The following is a 21198-nucleotide window of genomic DNA, read 5'->3' on the forward strand; positions in this document are numbered from 1 at the left end:
ATCACGTAGACGAGGAATGCCGGTGTAGTCGGCACTTCAGCTGGTGCTGCCAACGCAAACGGCAGCGGTGGACGGGACTCGGAAAGGCAACTCTCCTTGATGAGTCCCGAGAGCTGGTCCCGACGGCGAGTACGGTGGCTCATGATCTCCTGGATCACGCGCGGAGCGACACGCTCCGAGCACGTTGACCAAGTTCTCGGAGTGGCGGTGTAGCGAGTGAGCCACCGGGTAGTTGATCTCTCGCCGCGGACCCCGGGTGCGTTCCTCCGACGGGGAAGAGAGGTCTATCCCATCGAGTGCACCTTCCGGTGAGAACCCCTTCCATCCGATGCCACCGGAACGGGTTCTCCGAAAAGAGCCGATGAGGTCGGCTTCGAGGGTAGCCTTGATCTCGTTGTATTGCTTCTTGAGGTCGTCGAGCAGATCCTCGTAGGTGATCGGCGTGCCGTCCGCCATCTCGGATGTAGATGGCGATGTGGTTGATGTAGACGATTGTCCCACCGGGCGTGCCGGAATGTGTTGACTGCCAAAACCCACCGGCGGGCAGCGGCCTTGTCAACACTCGTAGAGCCGGGGGAGCCTAGAGCTGCGGCTGGCTGAGACCCCTCCGAGCGACGGCCCGCAATGCTCTTCCGGTCACACGCGGCGTTGCGAAGTGCAGGGCGTGCCACCCGACCTATACCCGGTCGGGAAGGTGATGAGAGTGCCTCGCTTAGTTTCTGCGGGGCATACATGTAAACATTAAATACGAGCCTCGATCGGCTCTCAGGTTATCCTGTGAATCGGCTCAAAGAGCCGATCCACCCATGATCCGTGCGGGGTGCACGGATACTTGGCGGTCCTGCTTGATCAAGATGAAGCTAATGAGATCTACGACGATTTAGGGTTTTCACCGCATAACCGGATCATCCTACTCCGAGGTTGGGCCTTGCGGCCACGCACGGTGCTCGTAAGCCGATCCTAAACAAGGCCGGAAAACCAACGTGAAGTTGATTCTAGGAACATCCCGTTTAGGACTTGCGAACGCCACCCTACGTGCCACCGGATCCTCCCCCCCATTGTAAGGCCAAACTATTGCAGATATTAAACTAATCCTTGTAGAACAAGGAGCAATCGTAACGGATCAGATCTACTAAATAATGATCAAGCGGGGTGCCGCCCCCACACCTGAGATAGGCGTGAGGGCGGCTAGATATGCAAGGGTTGCACTACGTAAGCATGCTTAAACGAAGAACAATGCTAACCCTAACACATCTAATGATAACTACGTTGCTCGCCATCAAAAGCGCTTCGATACGAGCAACGCATGAACAACGTGGGGCTTGTGCTGCCTAGATCGCAAGATGCGATCTAGGCAGCATGTCGCTACCCGATAGAAACCCTCGAGACGAAGGAGTTGGCGATGCGCCGAGATTGGTTTGTTTTTGGGGTTGAACGTGAGTTGTTGTTTATTCCATAAACCCTAGGTACATATTTATAGTCCAGGGGACTTTCTAAGGAAGGCGTGCACTAAACCGTGCACGAGTAAGATTCTATCTCTTATCTAAAATAATAAACTACTAAATAAAGATACACGGGCAATTCAGCCCAAAACCCTTTGTGCCAGGCCGCCTTAGAATTCTTTCATAATCTCACAAGCCCGGCCCACCTCTGGATTTGTCTAAAATATGGTGATAACAAATTACTAAAATAGGCAAGCATAATTTTATTTGGATATGGATATAACCATTTCCATATCCACATTTTGTTCAAAATCTAATACCATTTTATTTTTGTCTTTGTAAAACGAATCCGGATATTTATCACATCCATTTTCATGCTCTTCCATATTCGGATATTATCATGATCATTTTCAATTTCCTGGATATGAATGTCCGATGATTTGAATTATCCGCTATTAAAACCACATAACGTGGACGGAGTTTGATATTTTGCACGTTTGTGGGACACATCAAACACTGAATCCATACCTTTCAGAATTTTTTGAAACTAAAAATGTTTTTGATTTTTAAAAATAACAGGAGGGAGAATTGTCCACTCGTTATGTGTTGCCGAATATATTGAAGCATCCTCAATTGTTCTCTTTATATGGCTTCACCATGTCAAAAATATTTGGCATGCACTTGGCTAAAATAACTGTGTGTTGTACTTTTGTTACTAGGCTAGTTGTTAGTCGGAAATTAATTAGACTTGCTTGCAACTAATCAGAACAAGAACTAGTGGAATGTGCAAATAGTATGTTGATATGGTGATATGTGCAACACTATGAACAGAACATGGTGGAATGTGCAATTCCCTCATCTGAATCTGAATTTGAGAAATTGCCTCACCATTAGTGAATGCAAACATTCTAACCTTAACAAACGTATATGTTTGTTTGTTCGTTTGTTTTGCAGGTCACAATATGAAGAAGTAGGATAAAATGTAGTTTAGGGACTTTTCCTTTTTTCTTCTTCTAAACATTGTACTTATAATTTCTTTTATTTGTTCTCTGTAAAATAACTGTGCAATATGTTGATATCATTTCTTTATTGTAATTGTATTTTATCTTTATTAGTTCAATTTTCTTATATATGTAATACAAATATGATTTGAATTTCATGAGTTCAAGTTCTAATTTCAATTCAAATACATTTCCTCAAAATAGGAATATCAAGAAAGGTCATGTCAAAACTTATCGCATGCATCTGATGAGTTACCCAAATTATCAAGATAAAAGAAGACTCGATCTCTCGATGTTTTAGGTTTGAACGCGACAAATCTCCCCACATTTTCATGTGCAAGTGCACAAATTCTATATCTGCCCCTCGATTGGTCCTAAACGTCGGGATGCTACAACGAGATTATTCCTCAAACCTGCCACTAGTCACTAATTGTTGCTTAGAGGTATAAATATCATTAATAATTTGTTTCGTTGTAGAAATGGACGTTTTATGATGATATATTTAGAAAGAATCACGTGATGGAGGAATGCCCAAGTCAACAGAACCTCAAAATGAAGTGAAACCAAACTTAACGATTATTGGTACGGTGAGCTTCGACCATACCGTCCCGCCGTACGAATTGTCGGTGGATCAATCAGACGAAACAGAGCAACTTCCGTGAACCCCACCCTCATCCATTGCCCTAGGGTATCTTCGAAACTCCACTACGTATCTCGCGGTGCAAGTACGGTACTTGTTGGACAACTAAAGCCATATTGAGCACGATTGTAGGCTATGGTTCCACAAGTATGCATCACCCACATATATATCTCTGATACATATTTATATGATTACTGCTAATGATGATCCATTTTATCTTCTATTGTATGTGCATAGTTGCAAGGGAAACCTTGGCTCTGACCTATTTCCATCCATCAATACAAATAAAAAAAGATAAACGGTTGGTCCAGCAAACAAAGATTCCACAAAGGTTGAGAGGTATTGCTAGAAGTAATCTTCCGAAGCGCATACTTCTCAGTTCGATATAAACCTAGGGTCTCTTCGGGAAAATGCTACCATACTACTTTCCTAAGATATCATTCACGGGAGCCCTAAGAGATCATGAACTGTTGCTCAACCTTGCCCCTTTTCTCTACATGCTTAAGAAGATGACCCTTGCCCCGTACCTAACAGTGACGGGTAGATCGCCACAGTGACCGGGTACACCGTCGCCATCCACATGAGATGAAATGCGACACTAGCCAAACCACAAGGCTGTCACCGACTCACCGTGTCTCTATCCTCGGTTTTCTTCTAAGACGTCAAAGCAAGACGTGGCCAACCGCACTGACGAGCATGCCACATGGAAAGTAAACCCACAAATCAATGAAAAGGAGCAATTCGACTAGCGGTGTGGCTTGAAATGAGCAGCCGAACAGAGGGCATATGGATGGCCAGCAGGGATTTTCAGCAGAGGTTGGACGGCATGGACCACATGTGACCTAAGAATCACCCCTTTCACACAGCTATGTTGTTTTCTCATACAAGTATTAATAGTATGCAAAGAAGTCAGATGCACATAATTAGTTTGCCCTAAAGTGTGGCGGAAGCATAACGCGCATTTTCAGAACCTAGGTAATGTAGAACCCGATTAAATTTACTTTGCCACTAAGTTATATAGTTCCCCGATTACTAAGTTACAAAAATTTCGGGAGGGAGAAGTTTTCTTTAAACTGTTCATCTGAAACTTATCATTTTTGTCTAAGCTACATACGTACTTTTAAATTTAGGTATAAAAAATAGTCTACATGCAAAAAAAAAAATTGAGATCCGGAAATAGTATGTTTTTTCGGCCCGCACCCATTAAACCTAGGCTAGGTGCTACTGGGTATTTCTACCCGGTGGTCTCGTCTGGACCGTCCGTCGATACTCACACGCTGCAAGCTTTTCAGGCGCGTGACGTGGTGTATTGTTTGGGTGTTTTGTTCATTTACATGAAAAGCCGGATGGAAGGAGTAAAATCATGTGCACTAGACAACAACACAGCTCTACAGGAGTAGCCTCTCCGCCGTTGGTTTGTTTCCTCGCCCAGCACCGCCAACTCATCACTCACTCGCCGCTACACCACCTGGCATGCATCCTGCCACAACCGAAACGGATGCGCGCGCGATCACCACCGCAGAAAACCCCAGACATGGTTGGCCTTGGACTGTCCCGCAACGGCCTCCTCCGCCGGTGCGGCGCACGCTACCACCCATGCAGCCGTCCACCACCTCCGCTTGCGCGCGTTGCCCACGCCACCCGGTGGTCACCACCGAGCTGCCACCCTCGCGTGAAGCCTCCGCTCCCTCCTCCCTCCTCCCTCCGTGCTAGCTAGTAGCTATATAGCGCGCCTCGCCCACTCCGCTCCCCTCCTAATTTTAGCACAGCCCTCCTCATTTCGCTCCCGCGGCCGCAGAGGGTTTAAGCAGGGCGGGTCAGTTGGTTCGATCCGATCCGATCCGGCTGCGGCGAGATGGCGGCGCCGGCATTTGCGGTTTCCGGCGCGGGGCTCGTCGGGGCGCCGGCTCCTCGATCCGGAGGCGCCGAACGGCGGAGGCGCGGGGCGGAGCTGCTCTTCGGCCGCAACAAGCCCCCCTGCTTCCCTCGTAATGATCCGCGCTCACTCCCCTTCTCTTCGCTCGTGCCGTCCTTCCAAGATCAAGGCTGATCTTTCTTGCATTCCTGGTGTGGCGGTGCCTGTAGGTGCCGTTCGCGTCGGAGGCTCCGGAAGGCGTGTGGCCGTGCGCGCGGGGGGCGCGTCCGGCGAGGTGATGATCCCGGACGGCGAGAGCGACGGAATGCCGCCGTCTTCCAACGACGGTTCCGTTCAGTTCCAGTCGGATGATCTGGAGGTAGTTGAAATATCTCGCCCTTACAAAACCAGTACTACTTACCACCGTATTTGCATGGTTCACTTGAAGATCCTGTTTAGTTCTCTTCTGTCTAGCGGATTCAGATACTGAAGAATTTCCTGATTTCACACGTAGGTTGCGCTACGTCCTCTTTCATGCCTCATTGTATGCGCAACGTGGATTTCTAATTTCTTGGGGATTGGGAACTATCAACTTGTTAGTACTTGCCTGCATGATATATAGTTGAGATCTGAAATAAAACCGCTAGCACTGGACTGACTTGTTACAACTATGTACGTGTACCACTCTTCTTCTCAACCTCTTGCTTGCGCATCCTTCCAGGTACCATTCATCGACGACGATTCAGTCATAGAGGATGCAGGTGGAGATAATACTGGGTCTTCAGAGCCAAATCTGGCTGCTGAAGAAGCTGACGCTGAAGGCATGACCAAAATGGACCAAGAATCGTCTACAGGGGAGAAACTGCGTGATGTACCACAGCCAGGAAATGGAGAGCAAATATACGAGATTGACCCAATGCTCCGAGACTTTAAGTACCATCTTGGGTACCGGTATGCCTTGTTTCTATCCATGTTCACTTTTCTTTTATGAAATTACCGTTTCAACCCAAGTTTAGGATTAACTGAGCTGGTAACCGAACAAAAGTACGACAGTACGGTAAGAACTGCAATATATGTAAACTGCATACGCCCATGATTACCAGCTGTAATTGACTAAATTGATGAATGTATAGCATGGTGTGATCAATTTATTTTCGCTTTTGCAAGAACGAAGCCCATAGGCCATGGTCGAGCTGTACTAGCAATCTCACTGTGCCTTAATGGATCAAAAACAGGTACAGCCTATATAGGAGATTACGTTCAGACATTGACCAGTATGAAGGAGGGATGGATGCCTTTTCCCGTGGTTACGACAAGTTTGGATTTAATCGCAGGTAAGTGTCTTGACTCTTGACTAGATAAGCATGTGTCTCCAATTTTCTATGTATTACAAGAGAATAACTTAGTATCTACATTCCATTTCCCATGCAGCGCTGAAGGTATCACTTACCGTGAATGGGCTCCTGGAGCACACGTATGTTCTTCTGACACACTGACCGTTTATCTGAGCATTATACTGAATTATTGATAGTTCTATCTTTTAACCACTTGTTTGTCCGCTATCCTATGATATTTTGGACGGTCCAGATTTTGTACCCTCCCAGATCAGCATCATATTAAGTTGCACTACTAGCTTTGTTAAGAACTAACCTCCTGCTTCTGATTGCAGTCTGCAGCATTAGTAGGGGACTTCAACAACTGGGATCCAAATGCAGACCCTATGAGCAAAGTATGCATGTAGTTTCGCAAATATATCATCTTTTCTTTGTAGATTTTTTTTTTAGATCTGCTTATATCTATTTGAAAGGTATCAAATATACACTTTACATGTACGACAGAGTTGTGCCATAGATAGAGTTCACAGTGTCTAGGACTAGGAGTATTAATTCCACTGGACTCTGTTCTTTCACTTGGCTGTTGATGTGAGTCCATTACTAGGTATCAACGTTGATGCTTTTGTTGTAGGAGGTTGATAGTGACAATGTGCATGCTACCCTTTTCTGCGAGTGTTGCACACATATTATTATGATATAGACATCATTTACTGTTTTTTGGTTGGTATTGCAATATAAGACCAAGACTTTTTACATAATAAATAATCATGCTGGACTAGGTACACTAGTAAATGATTATTTATTATGTAATCATGCTGGACTAGGTACCTCATGGACCAATGCTCATATCCAGTGTAATTGCTTTCAGGATGACTTAGGTGTTTGGGAGATTTTTCTGCCAAACAATGCAGATGGTTCGTCACCAATTCCTCATGGCTCACGTGTAAAGGTAGTTTTTTCTTCTCCTTGTCAACTATTTTTGGCTCATGAACATGTCCTGTAATACTCAGCAGCTCTTTTGAACATCTAGGTGCGAATGGAAACTCCATCTGGGATAAAGGATTCAATTCCTGCGTGGATCAAGTACTCTGTGCAGGCTCCAGGAGATATACCATACAATGGCATATATTATGATCCTCCTGAAGAGGTATTTATTCTCGCCTTCTGTAGCTTTAGATTTCAGACATTTTTATTGGATAGTAAAAATATGGTAAGCCACTTCAGTGTTCTTTCAAGCTGTGCAACTTTCTATTTGCCTTTGGCATTTTAGTTTTCTATTTACTAACCAGTATGAAATTACTTACATGCATATGCAGGAGAAGTATGTATTCAAGCATCCACAACCTAAACGACCAAAATCACTGCGGATATATGAAACACATGTTGGCATGAGTAGCCCGGTATTTCATCTTTACCCTGTATTCCCTAAATGATGCTAGCAATATGCAGTTCAAGTTAATTTACAGGTTGTTAGAATGGTATTTCAGTATTGTTGTCCTGTTTCCTCTTATAAGTGATAACTTATCATGAACTCATTTCCTATGCCACTTTCTTAATAAGTACAAAATTATTTCCGAAAATCTGAAAATGGGGTTCCTGTGCAATATATAACTAGTTAATACAAGTTCTAAAGCACATGCTAGACATATGGAATAATGTAATTTCAGTTCAAATATGATGTTTTGACTATTTCAGGAAAATATTAGTTACTGCATTTCCAAAATCTGATGTCTATTTATTCAAAGCTTTAAGTTAATATAAGTCTGAATTTTACATCTTTTAATGCTAAAATTTCTATTTTTCTAATAAAATTAACATTTTTATAAAAAATAATTTACTTTATTCCTTACAAACAGTTTATTTACATTTTTTATGTTTTAAATTTTCATGTCAGAAATTAAACAAAAGCAACTATGTCCCTCATCTTTTCTACATTTTTTCTCTAGACACATGATTCGTGAAATGCCATATTCTTATGTCCTATCAAACTACTAAACAATTTTATATAATTCTTTCATCAATTTTATTTAGTCCTTTTTAAATAATAATGATTATCGGTGGCCTTCTCATATGAACACTTCAATAATTACTGATTTCTCCGCATGATCAGGAACCAAAGATAAACACATATGCAAACTTTAGGGATGAGGTCCTTCCAAGAGTTAAAAGACTTGGATACAATGCAGTGCAAATAATGGCAATCCAAGAGCACTCATACTATGGAAGTTTTGGGTATTTCTCTGGATCGATTTATGTCTCTCTTTCATTTCTAGAGTCCATAGGACTTATGGAGAAACTCATATATCAACTTTTCGTCTACCATATTTCATCCTTTATTTTTTACGCGAGAGAATCCTCCTTACTATCTTTCAACTACTGCATGTGTTCTCATTCAGATTAGACATCTTGTTGTGCCAACTTTATATTAATATTATGCATGTATGGCATATAATAACGGGTAGAATATGAAAGCATGCATGATAGAGTGATTACACACATATTGACCATGTTTGTATGGAGGGATGGTAGTATGTTGCACCTGTCTGCCATACTAGCATAAACATGTCATGTTTATCAGTATTTATATTAGCTTCCTTTCCAATGAAATGAAAGTTAAATCATCATTCAACCCATTTTTTATTTTAAAATGATATATTTTCATTTTTTACACGAACAAAGCACCATTGTTAAATGTTTTATTATTCATTACAGGTACCATGTTACCAATTTCTTTGCACCAAGTAGCCGTTTTGGTACACCAGAAGATTTGAAATCTTTGATTGATAGAGCTCATGAGCTTGGTTTGGTTGTCCTCATGGATGTTGTTCACAGGTACTTAGTACAGTTTGCGGTTGACGTGTTGTTTTGATTTTATTTTTTTAAGCTGACAAGTATAAGTTGCGTTAAAATCTGTTTATGTTTGGTACTCAATATTGAAGTTTAATAGTTTATGATATCCAATGGCTTAATTATTGTCATTAGCCAAATTAAGTTAGCATGATTTTAAATAGACTTTTGAAGTTAATTTTGTAGAAGTTAATTTATGATATTATGCCTTATCGAATTGTGTTTTTTATGATATTTTTTATGAGGATTTGCCTTTCAGCTGATCTCAGCTCTTATCATGGTGCAATCCTTTGCGATCCCCATAAATTTATAATTCTCATAATCTAGTTTAACAAATATGTAAGTTTAATAGAGGCATATGCTTTATCAACTAAAGATTTCCAATCCACTCGGTGTGCAACTTCTTGTAATTTATGGACGTATAAGTTTTCCTATGGGTGGGTAAATTCATGCTAGTCTTGATTCTTTATTTCAATTCTCATGGATCCGAATGATAAATCAATCATCCACTCTCTCTAAATAGATAAATTACTATTTAGTTCTTATTGCCAATCATTATGAAATATAGAAATTTAACTATTTACTTATTGCTTTTGTGGTAGAAGTAGTGATGTCAGAGGGCGAACAATTGTTTGGTCATGTATGATTTAGTTAAGTCCTAAATTCAAAAAATAATAAGTGAATATTTGCTGAATAAGATCAATAATTTTACAGGAAATAAAGTATAGGGATACCCATGTACAGGACAAGCTTTCAAGCTGTTTTCAGTTTTTTTTGAGAAAAAAAAGTTGTTTTCAGTTTCTTTCCCGTCCTAGGCTCCAAAGAGCGTAGCCATGCAGATCCTTGTGTAGTTATGTACCATCATCACGATTACTGGAGGAAAGCCTCCCTTTTTCTTCTTTATGGGTTCTAGGTTATCATGTACTAGGCCTAGGTCCCTTTATATATAGGTCCTGCTGATGCAGATCTAATCTTAACTTTCTGACTAACAAAATCTTTACCTATGGAAATAACTAGATAACTTGATATTCAAACAAACTTAATATAGAGCATATCACTAAACTGATTGAATCCCCTTCTTGCACCTGCACCTATAGTGCTGGCTCCACATGAAAGTTTCAGACTGGACTGTTCATGCAGGTTTGAAAGCCTTTCTGTTCTATAGCTTTACCTTCCTGTTGAGATCGATCTTAACCCATTTTCCCATGAACATCCTGGGGTTATTTACTCAGTCCCCTTTCCTACATAGCTTTATCTTTGTTTTCTGTCTCTCTCAGTCATGCATCAAGTAATACCCTGGATGGGTTGAACGGTTTTGATGGCACGGATACACATTACTTTCATGGCGGTTCACGGGGTCATCATTGGATGTGGGATTCGCGTGTGTTTGACTACGGCAATTGGGAAGTATGGAACAATAGAACTCCTATTGCCATCTGTTCTTTATTTATTCCATTAATCTGGCTATGAATACTCCAATATTATTATGTTTTGTACAGGTTATAAGATTTCTACTTTCCAATGCAAGATGGTGGCTAGAGGAATATAAGTTTGATGGTTTCCGATTTGACGGTGTGACCTCCATGATGTATACCCACCATGGATTGCAAGTAATTCATTGCCTGATTGTTGTTATTTTATCTTAAATACGAGGGCAATTCTGATAAGATTGCACTTAGCTTATTTTATTTATGTTCTACAGTCATTTTTTTATCCAAGCTTCCAACCTAATTTTCTTCTTCTAAAAACTGCACTACATTTCAGGTAGTCTTTACAGGGAACTACAATGAATATTTTGGCTTTGCCACTGATGTAGATGCAGTTGTTTACTTGATGCTCGTGAATGATCTAATTCATGGGCTTTATCCTGAAGCCATAACTATTGGTGAAGATGTAAGTGTTTTCTTATTTATATTTCAATATGAATTTATTAGACATATTTGTGGTGGCGATCGTTTTTGTAGGTTCATATAAAAATTGCTTTAAATTCAGAAATGCAGTGCGCAATGTGCCATTACTTTGCTATATCAAGTTGAGACCCGTGGGAATCATGTCTTACATGAGTATTTTGTTATTGAAAGTACTATTGTTCATCATTCTTATGGCCTAAATCCAGTAACTAAGATATGCTTACTAGCTCCTATTTGTACATAAATATGCAATGTCATTTTGTTTATTGCTTTATATGAAATTATTGGGTAGTACCATGGTCAGATACAGGTCAAGTTCCTGATGTGCAAAGTTCTTTTCTTATCCATAAATTAGACGTAGGTTCCATGGAGTGACAAACTTTCCTTTCTTTAACTTTGTGAACGTCGGATGAAATACAAGGTTATGGCAGATTAGTCAGTTAATACTGTAGGCCTATTCTGAGCCAAACCAGTTTCTAAAACAGAGCTTTCCAGAAAGAAACAAATAATAGCATAATTTTACAATTGATGTGTTGGTTTTTCATTTGAATTTTCAGGTTAGTGGAATGCCTACATTTGCCCTTCCTGTTCAAGTTGGTGGCGTTGGTTTTGACTATCGCTTACATATGGCTGTCGCTGACAAATGGATTGAACTTCTCAAGTAAGTTTTTAACATGTTGGTATGCAGATGGTAATTTTTTAACTGGAGATAAGATTACATTGTGCCCTATATATGAATATAGTTCAAAATTTCCTTTGTGTAACACCACTGCACAAATGGACTCAGATAAATGTCCATAAACATGTATCATTATTAGTTTACTGGGTTCAGGCACAGAGAGAGCAGTAGTTGTGACTTTGCAGTTTGCACAGCATAAGTGAAGTGGCGGAGGCAGCATCCCTGCTGCCCGGGCAATTGCCCGGACTTCTGGCCGGCACAGCCTATTTTCATACATATTTGACAAAAAAGAAACACCCTAAGCCTTTGATTTTACTGTTTGCCCAGGCTTTAAATTGTTCTTGAGTCCACTAATGGGCATAACTACACACATATGATATAGTTACCAACTTTTAGGCTTTCGTATAATGACATCACACTTTCCTTAATAATGCCCATCCTCACTTGTATCTCTCATCATTTTTGTTGTCTCAGCTGTTTTAAGTTTCTATCCTTTTTACAATTAAGTTTCTATTTTGGAATAGTAAAATTTCGCTACTCCGTGTGCCTTCTGGCTATCGACTCGAAATATCTGGTGCCTGAAATCTGAATGGCAATTTTCATTTTGAACAGGGGAAGTGACGAAGCTTGGAAAATGGGTGACATTGTGCACACACTAACAAATAGAAGGTGGCTGGAGAAGTGTGTTACTTATGCTGAAAGTCATGATCAAGCACTTGTTGGTGACAAGACTATTGCATTCTGGTTGATGGACAAAGTAACCACATAATTTCTCTAGTTACCAAACTGTGACCTTGCCTAGTGCCATTGTGCTTCTTCGTTATTTTTTTTTACATCTTTGAGTTTTTCTAATGATATACACATCCCCCTTGATTTTCTAGAGCGCTAAATGGAAACTAGATTATAGGTTTATCTATGTACTAGTGCCCCTGCCTTTTCTCATATTAGTAGCACGTGATCACTTTATATCCCATATATTCATTAGCTCTTATGCACTAGAGAATGGTTGCCACCAATATCTCTGTATAATAGAATTTTGTTCTTAACTAATCCTGTGACAACTGTAATTTCCTTGTCTACATTGACTTGATAATGGCAAGAGAACCTTATCTGCTTTAATGATGCAGGATATGTATGATTTTATGGCTCTGGACAGACCTTCGACACCTAACATTGATCGTGGAATAGCATTGCATAAAATGATTAGACTTATCACAATGGGTTTAGGAGGAGAGGGCTATCTTAACTTTATGGGAAATGAATTTGGACATCCTGGTGAGAATAAATATTTTCCTGCACGCTCTTTGAATCTTGATAAAAAAATTCATTTGTTTCACTTATACTTTTACTATGTCTGAGGAAGCCATTAATTTTAAGGTTATTGTTCTAACTTTTACTTTGCAGAATGGATAGACTTTCCAAGAGGCCCACAAGTGCTTCCAACTGGAAAGTTCATCCCAGGAAACAACAACAGTTACGATAAATGCCGTCGAAGATTTGACCTGGTAAATTTCCTTTGCACTATAGCTTCCTATTAATAAAAACAGTAATTTCTACCTCCATTCAGTCAATTAAGTTTCAGTTAAAAAGTTGAGTCAATTTAGAGCTTCTTTTTACCTCCTCAGTGCTTTATTAAACATGGTTCCCCAAATGATGTTCATATTTGTCCTCTGCTCTTATTCACATTAGTGTTTGGACAGAACCATAAATATTAATTTTTAGATAAAAATACAAAATCCATGCATCCTGATTCATTGATCTAAGAAGTAATATGTATCATCAATAAGAATTTTTCCTATGTTTTACTTGTCAGGGTGATGCAGAATATCTTAGGTATCATGGTATGCAGCAGTTTGATCAGGCAATGCAGCATCTTGAGGGAAAATATGGAGTATGTACTATTTTATTCCATTTTTGCTCCTGCGAGATTGAGTTGCCGTACTTATTAGCGTTTTTTCATTGCTTCTGTCGTGTCATTCTATTCATATTCATTCCGCCGTCACTTTGTCAGTCCAAATAAGGTTGGATGTACAAGGAACATCCTAAATATGGTGAACTAACCCACGTAAACAAACTGCAGCATTTTTTATTCCATGTACTCACGTTTGGTGCTATATCTATGCATTAATCCTCTTCATATGTTGCATATTTGAATTATTAAGCTTGAAAATAGAAAAAACCATACCAATATTTTTGAGGCGTTATATCCCCTTTTTTAAGAAGAATGCAAAAGAATTGCGCCTCTATATATTATGGACGCTTTTTTGTATTCTCTTCTATACCTTATTGAAATGAGGCATATTATGCGGCCGTTCTTTTTAGAAGTGACCTTTCTTTACTTTGATATATGCTGGATAGAAGAGTTACATTTGTACAGAAGGCAGTGATACTACTGTAAATCTTCCATTGTTTCCTTTAGGGGCACTCGTCCATGTTCTCCTTTCTATTGTCTCCATACTTCAACCATGGAAGCTAACACAAAGCTACACATTTCCCTCTTTATTTTCTATACTTTAGTCGAATATGTCACCTGGAAAATATTGAATAGTCTTCAGTTTGCAGGTGCTAACTCATATTTGAAATCGGGGTAGTTGATTTACAATAACTCATTTCTGTTTTCTTCGGAAATATAATCATATTTGCTAATGTAGGAAGATATTAGCAATTTACGATTATTGCTTTCCTCTAACATTATGTGGCACCTACGTATGTTAGCTGATGAAATGGTCAATGTAATTGCAGTTTATGACATCAGACCATCAGTACGTGTCTCGGAAACATGAGGAAGATAAGGTAATCGTGTTTGAAAAAGGGGACTTGGTATTTGTGTTCAACTTCCACTGCAGTAACAGCTATTTCGACTACCGTGTTGGCTGTTTAAATCCTGGGATGTATAAGGTATAGCTATCACGCATTCCCCATGCCGCATTAATATTCTGCACTGTACACTTGTTCTGTACACATTACCTCATGTTTATCCCTGAATACGCTGGGGGTCTTGGTAGTCCGAACTCCAGGTATTTTAGTTCCATTTATCCCGTAGTTTTTCTATTTGCTTCTGTAGTACAGGCAGACATAGGAAGCAAAGTACAAATGCTTGGCACCTGCTGGAATTGATGTTTCTGTCACAAGCCTTTTAAACTTATTCACAAGCTCAGATGACTAGAATTGACCACTTATACCGGGTGGTTCTATGCCCAATCTTGGTTCTTGCAGGGTTCAGCCCATTCATGTTTTGGAATTTACCTGGAAAGTTTAGTTGTAAGGCAGCTACAGATGAACTTGTTTGGTTGGGTGCTGATAATGTCTTCTTTCTATCAGGTGGTCTTAGATTCGGACGCTGGAATATTTGGTGGATTTGGTAGGATCCATCACACTGCAGAGCACTTCACTTCGGTAAGCCTTTTGCTCCGGCGTGGTGGCTGATAGTATGCCTGTGTAACCTCATCCTTGGAAAATGTGAACTGACTTGTGCTTCACATGTTTCTTGCAGGACTGTCAACATGACAACAGGCCCCATTCATTCTCAGTGTACACTCCTAGCAGAACTTGTGTTGTCTATGCTCCAATGAACTGACACAGCAAAGTGCAACATGCAATTGTGCACGATGTTGTTGCTAGTAGCAAGAAATCTCCGAGAAAAATCATTTGGGCAGTGCAACCAGGTGCAAGGTTCTCTCATGCCATGAGACATTTCTCCTTATGGCTTCAATAAGATCTCGGCTTCAACGAGTACTGCTGGATCGACTAGACAGCATGGTTTTGTGATTTGTGCTCCAAATTTTGAGGGCGTCGTGAGAAAAAACATGCTCATATGTGTTATGATTTTGTGAATCGGTGATGAAACCTCTCCCAAATACCAATGTCTTCGTAATTCCTGATGGCCCATAGATAATTGCTACTACCCTCTCAACTGCCAGTTCAGCATAGATGCTTTTCTTCTCTTGTAATGCTTGATTAGACTTATGCTCCATTTTCGAATGATAGTACTTATGATGTCCATTTCGAAAAAAAAGTACTCATGATGTTTTATATATTTATTTGATCAGCAGGGCCAACGCCCCAGTTCTATTTTCGATTTTTCGTTGAAAACGAACCTCGTGGAATGACTCGAATTATTATCTATCACTTATCTATAATATCTATAAAGTTCATCCCCACTAAGGTTCATTTAATGTTTGCAACAAGCTGAAATTTGGTGCAGCCACATCACCCCAATTATTTTTACCCGTTGGATTTCAAATGTAAGATCATAGTTATCCATCCTAGCGCATGTCCTCTTCTCATGTTCTGAGGAAGGGGAAAAATTGTAGCGTTTTGCATGGGTGGTCGTTCTACCTTAACTTTATTAATCCACCTCCTCGCCTCCAGCATGCGAACGTTCAGTGGGTTAAATATCCTATCCTCTCAGCTTCCCTTTGTGAACCATCGTGTTCTCTAAGTATTCTGCTGTTTCATCTTCGTTTGTTCTCTATATGACCAGATCCACAGCAGTGGAGGGTTTCTAACGGATTTCTTGTCTTCCAATGAGAGAATCTCTGGTGAACTTCACATCTTCCAAGGGGATGATCTAATCAGAGCTACCTGCAATTCTTGACATCGGTTGTTCATGTTTGCTTCTCTCTGTCAAATCATCTTTTCAATTTCAGCGACCGGACGAGCATAGGTCTTCATTGTACTTATCCTCAAATCGCTCAAGTGAAGCTCTTGGCGTCTCACCGTGGCTCATGTCCAGGCCTCATCTCCATCCCGTCATTCTTCTCGACTGGGCAAATGGCTGATAGCACCTAACAGCACCACAGGGCGTCTCTTCTAGATTAATTTGGTGTTCTTAATTTTCTTCGTATGAAGATCAATGAATGGCCTCAGCCTTCCATGATGATAGAGTGCAGAATATCATACTTTGTTTTTGGTCCTCTACCAACTGTTTGATGGATTGTCCCAAGCTTGAGGTAAGAAGTTCTGACCTTGGCATTGCACACTTCATCATCTCCATTAGTACTTGGAAACGGACGTACTTTTAGCGTCAAAACGGAATATACAAACTAGCATATCTCAGTACATCAACATACACGCACTAACATACACGCACTAAAGCATGTAAGATTCTAAACGTGGAACTTCGTGTCTACTTATGTTATAATCTTATATGATGCATAACATCTTTTTGTTGTACTACTAGAATAAGGCTACTAAGAGCGTGTTCGGCAATCCTCCGGCCCCTAGATCGGCGGTGCTCCGGCCCGGAGCAGCGCCGAATATGGCAACTCCACGGAGCCAGATCCACGGATCTGGACGATTCGCCTGTGTAATTCGCGGAACACCTATTTCGCTGATCCGCGGAGCAGCCCGGCGCGGAGCAGCAGTTAATTACGACGCTCTGCCATCGCCAAGTGAGAAAACTGCTCGGTTCGATTCCTTCCTTCCCTGAGCGAGGCTCTCTCCCACACCACGCCAAGTGCTCCCGACCCGTCCTTGACCTAGCCGCCACAGGCTCCCGAGCCGCCGCCGCACCTCAACTCCGGCGTCGCCGTCTGCCCGAGCCGCCGGAGCTGGCCGTCCGCTCGAGGTCGCCGTCTGCCCGAGCCGCCGGAGCTGTCAGTCCACCCGAGCTCGCCGTCTGCCCGAGCCGCCGGAGCTGCCTGTCCGCCCGAGCTCCCCCGCCCCGTCCTTTTCCGCCCCGAGCTCCCACCGTCGGTAGATCCCCTGGCCAAGACCTCAATCCTCAATTTGGGAATAGGACGAGTGGATTTGGGAAGTCAACCCTGACGAGTGGGATCCATCTGTCAGGTCAAGGAAAAGAGCAGAGCTGGTCCGTACCCTCGCCTCCTCCAGCTGCAGGTGCTCCCCCGGCGGCATCCCCGTCCTCCGCCTCGCAGCTGCAGGTCCGGCGGCCACGGACCCGACCTCCGCCTCGCAGCTGGGCTCAATTCCTTCGCAGCGAAACTGGGCTTTTCCTGGGCCAGCAGGGATAAATGGGTTCCCAGCCCAGCAGGAAAGGAGAAGCTGTGCCGAACGTTCGTGGCTCCAGTCGAGGCGCCGGAGTAGCGATCGAGAAGCCGGATCGGTGGATTTTGCGAAGCTAGGCTGTTTCCGAACACGCCCTAATTATACTTTTCATGTTTTCAGATTAACTTATTCTCCTCAGATCATGTTTTCTCTCTCCTAGCTAGGTAACAGTACCGACTTTTAGTGGACTTGGATTTTCTTAGTAGTTAGCTGATGGTATTTCAATCTTTTTGTGGTAGGTTTGGTCGGCAGGCAGTGCCCTGATATAATATATACTATTTAAGGTGGACGTTTTAACATATCTATTGCTTCATATCTAATAGTTATATTTTCCTCTTTTCTTGAACTATGTAATGTCTAACAATTTACATTGGTATTTTCTTCATGTTTTTCAGTGACTTGGTAGTATGCCACGTATATATCCATATGACTTGAATAATTTTTATCTCAATGATTTTATATTGTGAATATTTGACTTCAAATTTGTTAAATCATTACTGAGTTTGGTAATCATGCAAAAACGCAAAAACACGACCATGCTTCCATTGTTTTGGTCACAAGTTTTTACCTTGCTTTTGAATATTAGGGTGAACAATCCATCACCATATCAATAAACCAAAATCTGTTTCCATTACCGCAACACCGTGTGACGTATTATCTATCTTCATTTAGTATTTCAAATTGCGCATGCAGAGGGTGCCGACCTCATCACAAAGCCTTATCATCCGCATGACTTGCACAAACGAGTTTTTTTTCCGATTCATGTTATAAGATCAACTTTCATTCCCGCGGCAACGCGCGGGAAATCAACTATAGTTTCAAAATGATCAGTACTACTCAGTCGAGACTCGATTATGAGTTGTTGCCGTGCTGGGCTGCTTGGGCATAACGCATATGTTTGATATTAATAAAGCAAAACCGTGTGCATCTATTGATGCAGAGGCTGGGGCTATGCTCCTTTATCGAAAAAACATGTCACATTAGTGACTACATGGGCAATCGACCAGGGACAGAGAGCAGTATGGGTTTGGTCGGCTTATTCTTTACTGCTACTCCATGACTCGTATCTTGAGTAGGGGAGTCAGATCCGAGTGCGGTCGTTTGGCTCCAGGGTCTATTGGGTCTCAGTATTTTCAAAAAAATGGGAATCGCATTTGGATGTTTTAAAAACACAGTGCCACATATGCATCAAGATGTTACCTACATGCCTGCAAAGTTTTCATAGATAAGTTCATGTGTGCGCTACAAAAAAAAAGACAAATGTGTTGATCTATAATAGCAAAAGAGCATTCATTATAGATCAACACATTTGTATTTTTTTGTAGCCCCCCAAATTAGCACATTTCTTCATAAAATTTATAGAATGTAGTTATCACCTAATACATAATTTGTGCACAGGATTTAGGTTTTTTCAAAAATTTGAATGTGTATTTCTCGAATTTTTAAAAACCAGGCTCCAAGGAACCCCAGACCATTCTGTGATTTCCATGTCAAATATACCCTTTACAGGTGGCACACAAATGAGAGGTTCATCCCAAAGAGCCAACACTCTTATCCCTGAAGACACCTTTTTTTTACGTGAAGAAATTACATCTTCATGCTTGGCATAGGCGACTCCCATCTTTTTTCTTTTGAGGAAAAGCCACCGCTGTAACTTTATTGATTTTAAAAAATAATACATTGTCTGAAAGATTGCCCAAGATACGGCTAGGGGGCTCATCGACCCGGTTACATGAGGTGTATGAATCAAAACAAAACCTAGCCATATTATGAGCCACTTCATTAGTTTCTCTAGGATAATGAATAAAAGTGACTTTCCCTCACTACTAGGAAAATGGCTATAGGTGGAGAAAACGTTGCCGGCGCACCACTATTCTGCCGCGCCGGTGGCAAGTGGTGCCGGCGCATCACTTTGTCGCCGCGCCGGCGATGACAACACACTGCCGGCGCACCAGCCAAGACGCTGCGCCGGCGACAAACTGAGGCCGTGGCTTCCCTCGTCCGAGCCAGACCTAGCAAGTATTGCCGGCGCACCGTCCCAGGGGTGCGCCGGTGGAATTTAGCTATTGCCGGCGCACCCTTGGGCCGGTGCACCGACAATACTTAGCCGGGCTCGGCCCGCACCAATTTTAGCCGAACGGCTATATACGCTCGCGCACCTGTGTCCCGGTGCGCCGGCAGTGAACTCGGGATATTATTTCCGCACACCTACCACTCCCCACTACCATTACTCCACTCATCCATACAAACCCGAGCCTTCTCCCAACCCAGCTTATTTTTGCCCATTTCTACCCCTAATTTAGCCAATTTGACCAAACAAAATCATATTTTTTGAGCAAATCTTCCCTTCTTACATGCATCTCCCACATCCCCTATGTAGATCTAGATCTACTATCCCGCATTGACCACTCAATCTAGATCTAGATCTAGAAAGTCGGCTTCCATACGCCATGGTCGCGGTGCGACGTCTCGATCTCGTTGACGAATATATCAAACAAATAGGTGATTAATGAACAAATTGAGGAATGAAATCGACTTATATTGGACATATATATATATATATATATATATATATATATATATATATATATATATATATATATATATATATATATATATATAGGACGTGGTTTTGGTACGTAACCTTACCCGGGCGCATGCTATCATCACCGTCCATGTGCTTTGGGATTCGTACTTTTGTTCTCCATTTAGTTTGTAGTGTGATCCATTGAAAATGAGTGAAAGAGCTTTTTCTCTCTCCTATAGACTGTCACGTAGTACTATGCTGTGCAGACATTTGAATCCAATTGCTAGTTTAGTACTGTTGCATGTTCTGGTACACGGTTATGATTCAAATTTGTATCCCTTTGCAGACTATGACTGAGTGCATTGGGCCATGAGTTGGGACAAGATTTTGAAATCCTGTTTCACGTGCAGCCTCGGACAGGCATCTGGTGTCAGTCTACTAAGCTTTTGCACACCAGCCTGTTGCCCATGGTGTCAGAATGTTGCGCAAGAGTAAATCGATTCATGTGGCTGGCCATCGTTGGTAGTTAGACTACATTTTAAAGAGCAACAGACAAGGTTATGTAGCGCCCGTTAAGCACCTGGTTGTCATCTATGAAGTACAAGTGAATAAAAATTTTAGTGCTTGCGAGCACAAATTATGTAGAGCTTGGCGATAAAGCACGTCAGGTGTAGAAAAATAAAGGTCCACTACATCAGACGTGAGGCCTGCAAATAATATTACTCCACGCCTTTAAATTTTCATGCATCCCTACAAAAATACATCGAGTATCAAACTGAGATTGTTAAGTACCTAAAAGTCATATTGTATGTCAAATTGAATTATTCCACATCACACTTTAACTTTTAAAGCACCATGTAAAGATACATTCGGCACCGAGATGAACTTATAAAGTACCATTCAACATCTGGCACCCCGACTGAAATACTTGAGTAGGTACTTGATTATATTTCT

General features: G+C 41.5%; 1 protein-coding gene across 1 annotated transcript; it reads left to right on the plus strand.

The window, feature by feature from the left end:
- The first annotated feature begins 4938 nt into the window (after positions 1-4938).
- Positions 4939-15291, plus strand: LOC124687205 (1,4-alpha-glucan-branching enzyme 2, chloroplastic/amyloplastic-like). The gene is made up of 22 exons (XM_047221018.1): positions 4939-5071; positions 5169-5317; positions 5660-5889; positions 6174-6272; positions 6370-6412; positions 6608-6667; positions 7141-7221; positions 7303-7419; positions 7589-7672; positions 8383-8504; positions 8985-9104; positions 10397-10526; positions 10619-10729; positions 10884-11012; positions 11587-11690; positions 12321-12465; positions 12836-12983; positions 13113-13213; positions 13522-13599; positions 14451-14606; positions 15030-15104; positions 15202-15291. The coding sequence occupies exons 1-22, from the start codon at positions 4939-4941 to the stop codon at positions 15283-15285; spliced, it is 2499 nt and encodes an 832-aa protein (XP_047076974.1). The 3' UTR covers positions 15286-15291.
- The last annotated feature ends 5907 nt before the right edge of the window (positions 15292-21198 follow it).

This window comes from Lolium rigidum, chromosome 2 (assembly GCF_022539505.1).
Source record: "Lolium rigidum isolate FL_2022 chromosome 2, APGP_CSIRO_Lrig_0.1, whole genome shotgun sequence".
Classification (NCBI taxonomy): Eukaryota; Viridiplantae; Streptophyta; class Magnoliopsida; order Poales; family Poaceae; genus Lolium; species Lolium rigidum.

Excerpts from the sequence above, each read along its gene's own strand:
- LOC124687205 (XM_047221018.1), top strand. The coding sequence starts at position 4,939 with ATGGCGGCGCCGGCATTTGCGGTTTCCGGCGCGGGGCTCGTCGGGGCG. Across the intron at positions 9,105-10,396 it reads CTCATGGATGTTGTTCACAG|TCATGCATCAAGTAATACCC; the intron begins GTACTTAGTACA and ends TGTCTCTCTCAG. Across the intron at positions 11,691-12,320 it reads AAATGGATTGAACTTCTCAA|GGGAAGTGACGAAGCTTGGA; the intron begins GTAAGTTTTTAA and ends CATTTTGAACAG.